At 39.0% G+C, this 14,592-nt stretch overlaps 1 protein-coding gene across 2 annotated transcripts in view; it reads right to left on the bottom strand.

Annotated features, from left to right (window-relative positions):
• Window positions 1–937: 937 nt before the first annotated feature.
• RFWD3 (ring finger and WD repeat domain 3) overlaps window positions 938–14,592 on the bottom strand; it is a 32,770-nt gene continuing 19,115 nt past the window's right edge. For both annotated transcript variants that reach the window (XM_020889184.2, XM_070462874.1), the window contains 7 exons: window positions 12,651–12,765; window positions 11,948–12,170; window positions 9,483–9,633; window positions 8,529–8,705; window positions 7,676–7,890; window positions 6,242–6,453; window positions 938–3,354 (listed from right to left, as the gene is read on the bottom strand). In XM_020889184.2, the coding sequence (XP_020744843.2) occupies window positions 3,211–3,354; window positions 6,242–6,453; window positions 7,676–7,890; window positions 8,529–8,705; window positions 9,483–9,633; window positions 11,948–12,170; window positions 12,651–12,765 (1,237 nt within the window). In that variant the 3' untranslated portion in view covers window positions 938–3,210. The remainder of the gene's footprint in view (window positions 3,355–6,241; window positions 6,454–7,675; window positions 7,891–8,528; window positions 8,706–9,482; window positions 9,634–11,947; window positions 12,171–12,650; window positions 12,766–14,592) is intronic.

Genomic DNA, 14,592 nt, shown 5'->3' on the forward strand with positions numbered 1-14,592 from the left:
TTTAACCTATTTCTTCTCCTATAAATTGGAATAACAATATGTACTCCACAACATTGTTTAAAAATGAATGTATTAGAAAGGGGCTGTGTAAACTACAAAGGGATAAACAAACAAGAGATTGTTACCAACAAACAAACTGATTAAAGGACAAGGACACACAAATGCTTATTTTTATAAATTTCACTTACAGTCAACCACTGAGATGAGAAACCAAGGAAAGAATACTATGGAAGACAAACAGTGGTGTTAGGTTTCTTAGTAATTTGGGGTTTACTTCTTTACCAGGCACTTTTTACCTTTTTTTTTTATTGGAGCACATGGCTCCATGACAATATTAAACTTATGGATTTAGTCCTCCTGCGATCTAGTGTACTCTGTTTGCTGTTCAGCTGGAAAACATTTTCAGCCTTTCCAGTCTAATCCCAGAACACCATGATTTACAGCAAAAGGAATTCCTGAACTGAACAAAGAAATTGAGGCAAGTGGCCAGAGCTGTGCTGAGCAGAAACCCAGGAGTCCACACGTGCCCAGTGCCGCTGCCACTACCAGGAGCACTGCCAAAGACTAGGAGAAAGAGAAGAGGAAGTCCTCTCCTCCCCACACAGAAGCGTCTTCTGGACTTAGAGACTAATAGGAAGCCAGCAAGCAAATGTAGTTTACAGGATTTAGACCCTTGAATCTGAGAGTAAACAGACAAGTGACCAGTGCTGGGGACTTAAGAGGCAACAGTAAAAGAGAATTACCAACTACTGCCTCAACTTACTTCATTAATTTAAATAAGATGTTTACTTTCGATCCAAGGGCCATCCTGTGTAATTCTGACCCAGTACTACATGAAATGAAGAAATCTACAAGGCAGTCTGGGATTAGACCCCTTTTCCAAAAGGCACACAGGTTCCTGCCTCTAGCATTCAAAGAGACACAAGACATCAGGAGCTGAAACATATGGTAAATGCTTTATTTTCATATTTTATGTTAAAACATAAAACACAAACATTAGAACATAGGACATGAATAGAGACCCCACTGTCTGGTTTTCAAAGCAGGTACAAGGATACAGATAACAAGAAAATATTTTTGAGTCTGTTTAATTCCAAACCCTCAAATGGGAAAACAATCTCAGAGACTGGGTGAGGGAAGATGGTGGGGCAGAGCCTGCATCTATAGATGTCATCTCCGCTGCCAGGCGGAGGGGAGCAGGGGTGAGGGGAAGTTCTTCCATTGGAGACATCAGTCACAGTCACAAAAATTTTTGTTTCTCAAACATCTAAACTTACTAGGGGAATGCAAGGACTGGTAAGGCATGAGATTCTTCCAACTTCTCTAATAATACAAGTCCCTTGGTTCCTACGCTTGGGGGTGGGGATGGATCTCAATCAGCATCAGCTAAGTGTACTTCAACTTTAGCCAAATCCTAACCCTGTGCCACATTCTGCCCTAGCAAAAGACAATGGGAGCCAGGGCCTGACCACTTGTTTCCTCTCTCTTATCATCTGCTGAAACCAGATTGTTTTTTAATTCAAATCCTTTTCTGCCCCTGATGCTCCAGGCCTGGGCAGTTAATCTTAATCATCAATGTATCAAAAGGTTATACCTCTTCTAGAAAGGGGAGGTCTTTCCCAGGTTCTGGAAACTGGCTTTTTGAAAGATGTCCTTAAATAGAAGGAGGCCATTCTTTAAAAAACACAACTAGAACATGGAACTCTGGGGAAATCTACTGCAATAAGCCCCTGCTGGTGAGAAATGCTGGCAACAGCTCAGGAGTTGACAGATCAGAACTGTTTTAAAATAAAAATAATGATAACATTTCTACAACAATTATTTAAGAAAATCACAGTTAGTCATCCTGCTCCCAAGAACAGGGAGCACGCCTTGAGACACGTTCTGTGGTGGACAGTAGTTTAGTAGAGTAGCCTTTTGCAAAGCAAACAGATATAAACTGAACCCTCTACTGGAGAAAAATACAGCTCCAAAAGTGGGACAATCCAGGGTTGGAATGAAAGCTGGTGGGCATCTCCCTGCAATCCACGCAGGCCTCCAACCACTGTTATCTTCCTGAGAAAAACTATTTTACTAAAAACATTTTCTTAAAAAAAGTTAGGGAAGGAGGCAAATCAGAGGAATTTGGAATCAAACATCAGATTCACCTGGTGGCAGGTTTCAACCTGGGAATTCTAAACAGGCTCAAGAATAGCTCCTTACTCCAAGGGGTGGACTTTATTCAGAGAGAAACTCTTTAAAAATGCGAGACAAGTCCTCTTCTGCTTTCAACAGCAGTCTAAGCAGCTTCTCTTTTGTACGCCTCTCTTGGTGAGCCCCTTGCTCCTGATCTCTCATACTAGTAAGAGCTTTGACATATGGCTCATCTTTTCCTAGTGAGCACAAAGAGTGGCTTTCAAAGCACTGGCTAATATAAAACCAATCCTGAGATCTTAGCTGGCTAGAAAAAAAGTGAGTCTTCCCCACTGCTCAAACAACTGGTCTCTCTCCTTGATTCGCAGTGTGATGAACCCCATACGCTGGCATCAGCTGCGCCATCACTGGGTTGACCGCTGCTCTGGCACCGCTTACCTGAACAAGGCTGCTCCCGCTACAGAGCAGACCAGATGAGCTCTGCCACACAGTCTGTGGGGCTGAGACCAAGTTACCGAAAGATTATCAGCCTACACGGTCAGAAACAGGTCAAATCCTTCAGAAGACTGTAGAGTGCCCTCTTGTGCTCAACTGAAGACTTCTGCATCCACGCTGCATCCAAGGAGCATCAAAATGGTTAGTCCCATCAGGAACATAAGCATTCCCAAGTCATGCAGTCAAGTGACAAGACAACTTGGGTGGGATGTCACGTCCGGAGATGCTCAGTGTACATTCATATCCTAAGTGACTGCAGGGAGGATACTCTCTCCAAGGCCCAGTAGAAAGTCTGGTCAAACATAATGATTCTCAACAAAGATTCATGAAGGCTTTTAACCCAAGAAATGGATAATGTTGATGGAGTACCCGTCACTTACTCTTTTGATGGACCTTGAAGATACACCATCTATAGTGTTTTGTTGACCTGGAATCCCAGGATCATATTAACCTAATGGAACCACGATCCCACAAGTTCTAGGCCACAGACAATAAGGACAGATCTTGCTCAAGGCTGTGAGGTACTAGCAAATAACATGTAGCATTAACCAGCAACATGATTGATAAGTTTCAAGACCATGGTCACTCCCACCTATAGACGTGGACTGTCTTTTCTGTTAAGGTAGCCAAGTAGCTGTTATGATTCACCTCAAATGGGCAGATGTCCAAGACAGGCTGATCGGCCTGCAGATCCTGAAGCAATGAGCCACTGGCAGCATCCCACAGCTAAAAAAGAAGAGATAAAGGTCATGAGTCCTTCAATTCAACTTGGGACTTGCAGTCTTTATCATCACACAACTCTGAAAGCACTGCAGAGACAGCACTGCCCAAGGAGTAAAACAGAATGTCCCTAACCTTCACAAGGTTGCACAAAAGCAGCATATCTGACATAAGTCACGCACGGCCTCACCTACTATAATTCGCAAATACGGTCTACCTGTGAGTGGATCTGAAAACCAAGCCTAGTATTCTCCCCTTCAGTCTATGTGCCAAGAACTCTCTTAGGGGAAACAAGGATCAACAAGACAATAAGTCCCTATCTCTGCCCTCATGGAACCTGTATTCTAACTGCTGCTTTCTTCTCCTTTAAAAAAATTTTTTATTATGGACAAAAAATTCATGTAATAAAAAGTAGAATAGTACTATGAGTCATCACCCAGATGACTAAGTTTTTACCATACCTGCTTTATTGTTTTTCTCTGTGCTGACATCATGTCATTTTACCCTTATACACTTAAGTATACATTTCTTAAAAACAAACATTTTCCTACATCTCAATGTCACTATGCCTAACAAAATGAACAGTAATTTCATAATATTCTCTAACATATAGTGCAAAATAAAAATTTTCTGATAGTCTCTTTTTATATTGGTTTTGTTTGATTCAGGATTCAAATAAGGTCCACATTACCCTTGGTAGTCATAAATTTTAATAAGCCTCTCTTAATTTGAGCAGATCCAACTTCCCCACTCTTTTCTCCTTCTGCCACTGACTTGTGGAAGCAGGATCTGTTGTCCTACAGAACGTCCACAACCTAGATGTTTGTTGCTTTCTGTGCTATTACTTAACTTATTCTCTTATCCACTGCAATTCCAGTAAATAAAAGCACTAGACTGAAGAGTGACACTATCCAATATGGCTGCCATTAGCCACATACACCTCTTTACATTTAAATTACATAAAAATTTAAGAATTAAGTTTTTCATTCACATTAACATTTCAAGTGATCACGTGGCTAATGTGACTTAACTGGACAGTGCTATTCTATGGGTTCAAGGACACCTAGGCATCATGTACTTCATTTTGCCTTACACCAAGAGGCAAATTATTTCTGCTTAAGCCACTAACAGTGACACAATAGTTGATCATAGGTGGTAACAGGCTGACTCCTCCACTGTAAAATTCCCCATCAACCTTTCATCTGTTACTGTCATCTTGAATTGATCAACTATTTTATAGAGGTTTCAGTAGTGCCTTTTTCCCCCTAAAACATATAGCTATATGTCTATCATCACAAAACTTTGAAAGCACTGCAGAGAAAGCACCCCCTGGGGGGTAAAACTGCCTGTCCCTAACCTTCACAAGGTCGCACAAAGGCAGGATATCTGACATAGGTCACGTAAAACACTACAGCTCACATATAAAGAATGATGTCAATCTATAGATATTGGTATGGAAAGATAACCAAAACAGGAAGTTAAATGGGAAAGCAGTATGTACTGGGTTGGCCAAAAAGTTCCTTATGTTTTTTTTTTCCCCTTATGTTTTTAAGTAAAAATAAAAGACCATTTTCATCAAGAACTTTCTCAAAAGTTTTGTTATACTACCTTCTGCCATTTTTCAGGCAACTTCATAATTCCATCTTCCAAAACTTTTTATCTTTTTGAGCAAAGAACTATTCCAGGTGCCTTTTACAGTCTTCCCAGGGAATTGAAATTTTTTCCATTAAGAGAATTTTGTAAAGACTAAAATAAATAAATGGAAATACAAAGGTGCAATGTCTGGTGAATAGAGCGGATGAATCAGAACTTCCCAGCCAAGCTGTAACAATTTTTGCCTGGTCATCAAAGAAACACACAGTCTTGGATTATCCTGATGGAAGAGTATGTGTTTTCCGTTAATTCTGGACACTTTTCATTGAGTGTTGATTTCAGTTGGTCTAATTGGAGCAGTACTTGTTGGAATTAATCGTTTGGTTTTCTGGAAGGAGCTCATAATAGAGGACTCCTTTCCAATCCCACCATATACAATATCACCTTCTTTGGATGAAGATGGCCTTTGGTGTGGTTGGTGGTGGTTCATTTTGCTTGCCCCATGATCTCTTCCATTCCACATTATTGTACAGTATCCACTTTTCACTGCCCATCACAATTTTTAAAAACAGAACATTTTCATTACATTTAAGTAGAGAATCACATGCAGAAATACAGTCAAGGTGTTTTTAACTTACGTGGAACTCAGACACCAAAGTGATTAACATAATCAGGCTGATATAAATGATCTTCCACACTTGATTTGGATATTTTGAGTATGCTGGCTATCTCCTGCATGGTATAATGTTGATTGTTCTCATTTAATGTCTTGATTTGATTGCTAACAACTTCAACTGACCTACCCGACTGTGGAGCATCGCCCAGTGAGAAATCTCTAGCACAAAACTTCGAAAATACTTTCGACATGTTCAGTCACAGCACTTTTTCCATATACTGCACAAATCTGTTTCTGCATTTCAGCAAAGTTTTTACCTTTCTTGAAATAATAAAGCATAATATGCCAAAAATGTTGCTTTTTTCCCTTCCATCTTCAATATTAAAATGGCTACACAAAAATTCACCAATTTTGAATAAGTTTTTTTTTTTAATGCACACTGATATGACAGCTGTCACAATACAATCTAACAAAATTGTTTCAAATGAAGTTAAAGACAACTAAGTGCTACTAGAGCCACCAACAGAAAAAAACAAACTTTTTGGCCAACCCAATAAAGTGTGACTTCTATAAGAAATAAACTAAGCAACCACACATATACACATATGAAGGTACGTGCAATTATGGAGAACTTTGGTTTTTTGCTTTATACACATCAGTATAAAAAACTGACTGACTACTCACCAGGGCCGATTTTGATGCTTCATCCCCGGTACACACCAGGATGCTGCCATTATTCTCTGGATTTTGGAAAATGGCACTCTTGGTTAGCAATTTGCAGGAAGGTCCCCCAAGGAATGTTTGTACAGGATGGCAGGAACAGATGGGCTCTCCAGCATTATCCAGTTTATAGGACATCTCCATGAGCACACTTCGTAAGGTGTTGTGATTTTTATCTAAGAGAAAGAGAAATCAGTATTGATCTGTAGGGATGGTCCAAAGAAATTAAGCAAATACCTAAACTTGGCTGTAACTCAGTTGAGTAGAAAACGCAGTTTTATCAAGCCATCATGAATAGCTACCAAACATAGTAAGAACAAAATGATATAGCACAAATCAAATTCAGAACTCTGGGCTATAGGATGAAGTAACTTATCTACAATAGGTTTTGTCTATGAGGGAAACAATTCTGAGAACGAGCTAGCCTTTTTAGGAAAATCACTGTATCCAGCTGGATTTCTGTTTGGGTTTTTATCTTCCTTAAGGGTTCGGGCTACAAGGTCTTTCCCTCCCCCCAGTGAGGACCTCACTAATACCCAGAACTGTACAAATACAGCAAAAGCATATTATCACAGAAGGGGAAACGTATCACTGTGGTTCTGCTGAGAGACAAACAAAAGCTAGAGAACAGAATGGGATCTCCAAGCTTTCTACATATCATAGCAAATCCATGGAGATAGACGACCTAGGAGATGGGTCCAAAAGGGAAAGGAGAGTCTGCTGACACAGCTTCTCAGCTCAAACAAAACTTAAAATGATTAGGTCAACCCACAACTAGCAGAAGTATGGGCACTTTAATGACTATTTCTGACCAAAACATCTACTTGACCATCAATATAGCTCACCAGATTAGATTCATTATCTTTCAGCTAGAAAAAAAACCTGTGTATTTAAGCATAGTTGGTCAAGGGTTGCAGTCCTGGGTCTGGAAGCTGTGAGAAGTTCAGCTGGCTAGGACCACCATGGTTGTCCATCTACTCCCCCACTTAACTTTGGGGCCCCAAATAAGGAAGAACAGCTAACAGCTTAGCGTCTGGGCCCTCTACATGACTGCTTTCATCTGGGCCTTCCTTGTAAGTGAAGTGAGTGGCAAGCAGAAGACATGAAACTGATGTAAGGGTAAGCTCAGAGGCTGGAAGAGCAGGTCTCCTAATTCCATCACTGTTGTAAGTCAGAGAGGATCCTAAAGCAGCTAATTCCACTTCCAAGGAGTACCTGGCCAAGTACGTCCCAGTTCACACAAGCGAGGGACAGGGAGGCAGGCTCCACAGCAAGAGCTGTGGGTCCGTGAGGGGCTGACTGGCACCACCTGAAAGCTAAGGCAAGCTCTCCTTTCCTCCCCTCTACCAACCTGCTTACAAACCAGCCAAGCCATGAGGACACCCCAACGACACTCACCAGGCCTGTAGGTCACAAGACAGTGGCAGGTGCTGCTCTCTACCTGGAAGTCTACACAGCCCCCAGGCTCCACGGGCAGCACATGAGGCCAATGAGTAAAGCCCATTTTCAGCTCCCAAAAAGAGGCATTCTCCAACGTTCCAGCCAACACTCCACCATATGGAAATGCAGCAGAGGCAGCTCTGGGTACATATGACAGGGATACCAGCGGGCATCTGAAGGGAGAGGAAGGAAACAAAGTCTCACCTGCCAATATTTGAACTACTTCAGGCCCCACTATGAGGAGTCAAGGACATTACTACCTCTATAGAAGAAATTTCTGTGAGTCACTGTCCTCTGATATCTGATAAAAACTACCAACCCACTCTGTAGGAACAAAAGGGCATATATATAATATTCCACACCCAGATTCAGAGGAGATTCTGCATGCTCTAAAATCAGTGTGGAAAAAACGGAGTAGGAAATTTAACAGTATAAGATTACAAACACAAGGTAGCCTGACTGGTGTGAAGCTTCTGGAAATGGGGTTAGACACACACACACAAGAAAAGTCAGGAAGGAAATTCAGCTCATAAATGGTAGAGCTGGGTTCTGAACAAAGTAGTGATTTTATTTTGGCACACTGTGACATGTAATTCTATTAATCTGGTTATACTTGGTACAAGGACTTTCTGCCATGTCAACTATCATGAACACAAACTCTAGGATCTTACTGATTCTGAAGTGAGAACAGATCAGAGGACTCAGAGGTCTGCCCTCTGTGAGAAATTCTGATCAACTGTGAAACACTAGTAAAAGAGAGGATTAATATAATAGTCCAAGAGAAAGCTGTTACTTTCAGGTGGCTCCCTACCTAGCTCTCTGAGGTACTAACTCCTGGACGTGAGAGCTTGTATTTCGAAGGTCATACAACAGAAGTGAACCATTGACCAGTCCAGCATAGACGTAATTGTTTTCATCGAGACACCAGCAGCAGCTCCAGACAGGCCGCCCAGCATTGTAAGTCTGGACCACGGTATTTGTTTCCAGGCTGTAGAGTTACAAAAGACTTTTACAATTATGCATTACAAAAATCAAATACAGACAAAGATGTAAAGATAAGAACACACCCACACACCAAAACTATATGGATTCCCAATTTGCCCTCAGGTCTGCAGACAGAACTCTTAATTTCACAGTATTTGTTTTGGAGGATACAGATTTTCCTCTTAAGCTGTAAGGAAGAATAAGTTAAAGGGACAGATAAACTGTACATTCCTTCCCCTGATCCTATATCCTTCTCCACGGCGACCTATGACACAGGTATTCAATATTTAATACTGAAAAATTAGAAAACACATATAAGAAAAATAAAAAGTTATAATCCAACTATACAGAGGTAGTCATTAATGACACTCTGGTGTTTAACCTCTCTTTTTTTCCTTCTATTTTTCAATACTACTAAAATAAGTCAGAGCATATATATAAAACATAACAGAATTGATACACTGAGTTTTGGGGTAAAAGTAAGCTGAAGCATTCTTGAAAAGTCAAAATATATATATCTGCATGGTTTAAGATATATTTTGTAGCATATGTAATTTTAAAAGAAATGGACCACCACACATTCAGTTTTGCAACAAGCTGTGTCCACTTCTTAAAGCAATACATTTAAAATTCAATGAACCTGGATCTGAGAAAACAATGCCTTGGACAGCTCCCATCCCATCCCCACCCCAAAAGCCAAGGTCATCATAACACAGATACTAATTTCCAAGCTATTCAACACTAGGCATCCCAAGGCCCATCTTCCCCACAAAGCACTCACCTGGTCAGTTTAATTGTGCTGTCCAGGGAAGCAGAGAGAAGTAAGCCTTTGGATCGACTGCTGAAAGCCAGTCCACGTATTTGTTTGCCATGCATAGGAATATACTGACTGCTTTTCATGTTGGCAGTACTCAACATCTTAACACCAAAGCCTGCCAAATTTATGAGAGTGAAACAGATCACTGAAAGTCGATTTAGGGCAAAGAAAACTACCATTTCAAGCAACACCTTTGTTCACCTTTCTTGGCATGTCAGTTTCTGGGGAAAAACTAGTCGAACAAAGAAAATAACTCCCAGGTTATAATTTATTTTAACAAGTACATGCTATACCAAATGTCTATCAAGTATATGAGAAACCATCATATATACATACAGTGGAATACTACCTAGCAATAAAAAGAAATGAACTACTGACAGACACAATAATATGGATAATCTTTATAAAGTTATGTTGAAAGAACCCAGACAAAAAGATTAACACTGTATGGCTCCAGTTATGTACAATTCTAGAAAATATAAACTAATATATTGAGATAGAAAGTAGATGCCTTGGAAGGAACAGGTGGATGATGGATTACAAAGAGCCTGAGCAAACTTTCAGGGCAACTGATATGTTCATTACCTTGATTGTTACGATGGTTTTAGAAGTGTATACATATACTGATACACACACCAATACTCACCAAATGGTATATCACATTAAGGATGTGCAAGTTTACTGTATATCAATTTTACTGTAATAATAAAGCTTTTAAAGGAAAGCGAGAGATTAGTCTTTCTGAACCACAGAGACTCAAAAATGTAGATGAGAGAGTGAACAACAAAGAATGGAGATAAGTAATTTCTGTGTCATGTGGTCAAGACGCTACATTTTTCTGAAACAGAATGAAAATAGGTAAAATCAAGTATCTTAATGTATATCATTCCAAGAGGGGAAAAGAAAGCCAAAAACTTGTCCTTTTATTTGTTACTCTGTTCTCTTACCACATTTATTTTATCAAGTATATATTTTATCTGAGTTATACACTAACAAAATTTGTCAAATCTTAGATTTAAGAGATCCTTGAGAGACTTCCCTGGTGGTCCAGTGGCTAAGAATTTGTCTCGCGATGTAGGAGATGTGGGTTCAATCCCTGCTCTGTAAACTAAGATTCCCACATGCCACAGAGCAACTCAGCCCGTGCACTTCAACTACTGAAGCCTGTGCACTCTAAAGCACGCTAGTCGCAACTAGAGAGCTCAAGAACCGCAAGGAAAGATGCCGCATGATGCAACTAAGACCCAATGCAGACAAATAAATAAGCGAGTTAAGATACTTGAAAAAAAGATAGCCTTGAATCACACTTCTCCTTTGCTAGGGAATCAAGCGAGAGAAAGTTTATTGTGATTTCTGCTAAAACAGAAATAGCAGAGCCAGAGAAACAAACACGGAAACCATAGGTTTTAAATCAACAAGGCAACTCGAGATTTTGCCTAGTTAATCATTAAAGGAAACAAGAAATTAGCATTATCAGTCTATCAGGAAGAGCTGGCTGGGCAGGACAGGATACACTAAGAAATACAGGAACAGATTACACCCAAATAGGGGAACAACTGGAATAAATATTTTTCCAATTAATGGGGAAGGTTTCACTCGAAGATAAACCTCTCTATTAAAACTGTGAATGGAATATAGAAACATCATGAACAATCCTTTTACTTTCCCCCTCAGTTGGAGCCTCCTGTTAGCCTCTCAGTGTCAGTGAATAGACAAGTATATGACATTCAAGGGACTCCACCACAAATCCTGTACATGCCTCAGTATGGGGACACAGCTGTGAAGCATCTGAAAGGACTCTAAGTGGGGAGATACTAGGTCAGGCAGAAGCTAAGGGACCTTATTATACGCTGAAGAGAGCAGGAAAAAACATCTACAACACTGGGCTGTGAGGTTTGGTTTTCAACACTAAGAAAACCTAAAATGAAACTTGAAAAGTGCACAAGAAAGAGAAAATCAGTACAATATTAATAAAATAATAATGTTCCCAAATTCTTTTACTTGGACTTTGTCAATGTGCACACTACTGAAAATAAGCATTCAATCTTGTTTTAACTTGAATTAGACTTTGGGGTAGTGTTTTTTCAAACATTTCTAGTCTAAAATTAATCTGTATTTTAGCAGGACATGCAAGCAATTATAGTCCTTATCCTTGGACAACTCACACTTCTAAGTACGTCTTCTCTCACTTTACCATGGTTCAGCATCTCTGCCCTTCTGGTGAACAAATTTAAAGTGAAACAGACAGTACAGGCATCTTTGTAGTACCCTCAAGTATCTATATCAAGGAAACTAACTAGGAAAAAAGTGATCTGGTGGGCTGTGGACAGTGTTCACCTACTAGTGAGTCCTGGATTATCCAAAAAGGGAGGAAATAAACAAATAGACTCCAACAATGAACATAAAAGTTGAGGTTCTGGACTATTCACCTGGAAGGAAGGCGGCCTGAGGAGAAGGTTGTGACACCACCAGGCAGCTCAAAGCATCACAGTATGTCATGACTCGACAGTTTCCTGTTTGAGACACTGTGAATGTCTTCTGGAAATGGTACTTCTGTTGAGTCTGGCTGGAGGGCAGGCCACTTAGGAAATGTGGTTGGGAACCCCCAGGCTGTTGTGAGAGCTTATCCTGACCGATAAGTTTTTGCAAGTCCTAAAACATAAAAGATTTTGAAGATATAAAGCTATTTCATCTGGTATTACCCTCAAATACAATCCCTTGGTCTAATACAAGGATATGTATCCTTTACATGAAAATGTTAACATGAATTCTAAAGAACTGCTGCAGTTTTCACAATATTTCAATAAGCAATTGAAATAGGGAGAGCACAGAATCATAAAGGGCTTAAAGTCTTAATGATTTAGAAAAGTCACTTTATTGGTAGATTCAAGGAAGTGAAATGACCTAAACAAGTTGTGAATTATCAAGGTGGCTGTTCAATTTTTTTTTTTTTCTAATTCAGGATACAGTAGAATTCATCATAAAGCACATATATAAGTTCTAATAAAGTTGATCATGTTTCCTTCCTGAAAAACTTGGTAAATCCTATTTGTATCTGAGTGAAACTAAATATTTAGGTGCCTTCTTAATTCCTATTCCAACAGGATTTTGGGTTAGAAGAGGCAAACTTACCTGAACACGACTTTGAAGCCTGGAGCATTCATCAGTAAGGGCTTGAAGCTGTAGCCGACACTGTGCCGAGTCTAACTCGGCCTTCTTCCTTAGCTTCTGCTCCTTCTGTAAGGAACTAACGGGGAAAAGCCAGCAACAGGTAGAGATTAGAAAGGCTACAAGACTTCGCATCAAGATGCATGGTGAATTTATGCTGTGATAGACACACTTTGACTATAAATATGTCATGATAGGGAATAAAATATAACAAGAGAAAAATCTCTCAAACCGAGAAACGTCACAGAATAGCAGACAAGGCTGAGCTCATCAGCCTACTGGAGTTGGTCTCACTGTTGAGGTAGGCAAGGACCAGGAATTTGGCTCTTACTAAGGAATGGGGACACAAAATGCAAAATGAGGGATTAGAGCCAAGCTCACTGCCTGAGTTAGAGCCAAATTAAAAAAGAGCAAAATGACCTGTTAAAAGACCAAGATCATCTACCAGATAAAAAGAAAATCAGCTATTAGATGTTAATGAGATATTAAAATAAAGAACACCATAAAAAGAGGTTGTTAAAAAAAAGTATACACCAGGGAAATGCTAAAAAAAAAAAAAAAAAAAAAAAAGACTGATCACAATTAAAAAGGATGGATAAGCATAAAGAGGAATAATGTACAATGAAAGGACACATTCATAGGTATGAAAATCATAAATTCACATTTCAAAATATGAAACGCAAATAGATATTTCCACTCCAATAAGATAGGAGAGAAAAAAGATGAACATTGGAAAGGAAGGGAAAAAGTGGCTCTTATTTATCTTCATAGAAAATTCAAGAGAATCCACAAGCTATTAAGAGTTTAGTAAGGTTACTAGAGTTAAGATCAAGAAAATTAGATCAACAGCATTCCCATAAACCAGACAGGTTATTTGTAAATGTAACAAAAAAAAATTCTTTCAAAACAGCATTCTAACAGCAACCTAGGAATAAAGTTAAGGCCTTTAAGAAGCAAAATACAGTTATAAAAGACACAAGGAAACACTGAATAAGTGAAAGGATATTATATGTTGATGGCTAGAAAGACTAAACTGAAGCACTAGAACTAACAGATCCTAGAACAAAAGAGTAGTCCATTTATAATATAGAAACTTAATTGAGAATAGAAGTAGCAATTGAAATTTATAGATAGGACATACTTCGCTAAAATTAAAAACTTTTTCAACAAAGGATACCATAAACAAGTCAAAGAGACAAGTCAAAAACTAGAAGATGGCATGTGCAATGTGCACAACCAACAAAGAGTTAGTGTAAGGAAAACAAAGAACTATAAATCAGTAAGAAACAAATAAATAATATATTTGGCTCAATATAAATGAGTAAAATATTTGAACACAACTTACAGAAGAGTATGTTCAACCTCATAAGCGACTGAGGAAAAACCTCATAAGAAAAGCAAACTAAAGTAAATGCTATTCCACTCCATGAAACTGGCAAAATTAAGTCTGATAATATAAAGTAGATGAAGGGATGAAAAAAATGAGAAATCCCTTACATTACTGCTGCTGGTATAAACTGGAAAAGCCTCTAGGAAGAGCAATTTGACAATATCTAGTAAAGTTGAAATTACATGTACCCTATGATAAAGCAAATCCACTTCTAGACATAATGAAGCTCTCACCCATTTCTCTGCAGCATGGCTTATACTAATGAAAACTGGAAACTATCTGTCTACCAACACAAAATTACATATAGGAAAACTACAGAACTAGAACACTTTATAGAAATTAAAATGAATCAACGAGAGCTACATGTATCAACCAGGATATGTGCCTCAGAGTAATAAACAAAATCAAGCTACAGAAGAAAAACTATAATCCAATAACATTTGCATAAAATGTGAAAACCTTCTAAATCACACTGTATGTGCTTTATGGCCGTAGATCATCTGAGGAAAAAGATGG

The sequence above is a fragment of the Odocoileus virginianus genome, unplaced genomic scaffold, assembly GCF_023699985.2.
Source record: "Odocoileus virginianus isolate 20LAN1187 ecotype Illinois unplaced genomic scaffold, Ovbor_1.2 Unplaced_Scaffold_15, whole genome shotgun sequence".
NCBI classification, from domain to species: domain Eukaryota; kingdom Metazoa; phylum Chordata; class Mammalia; order Artiodactyla; family Cervidae; genus Odocoileus; species Odocoileus virginianus.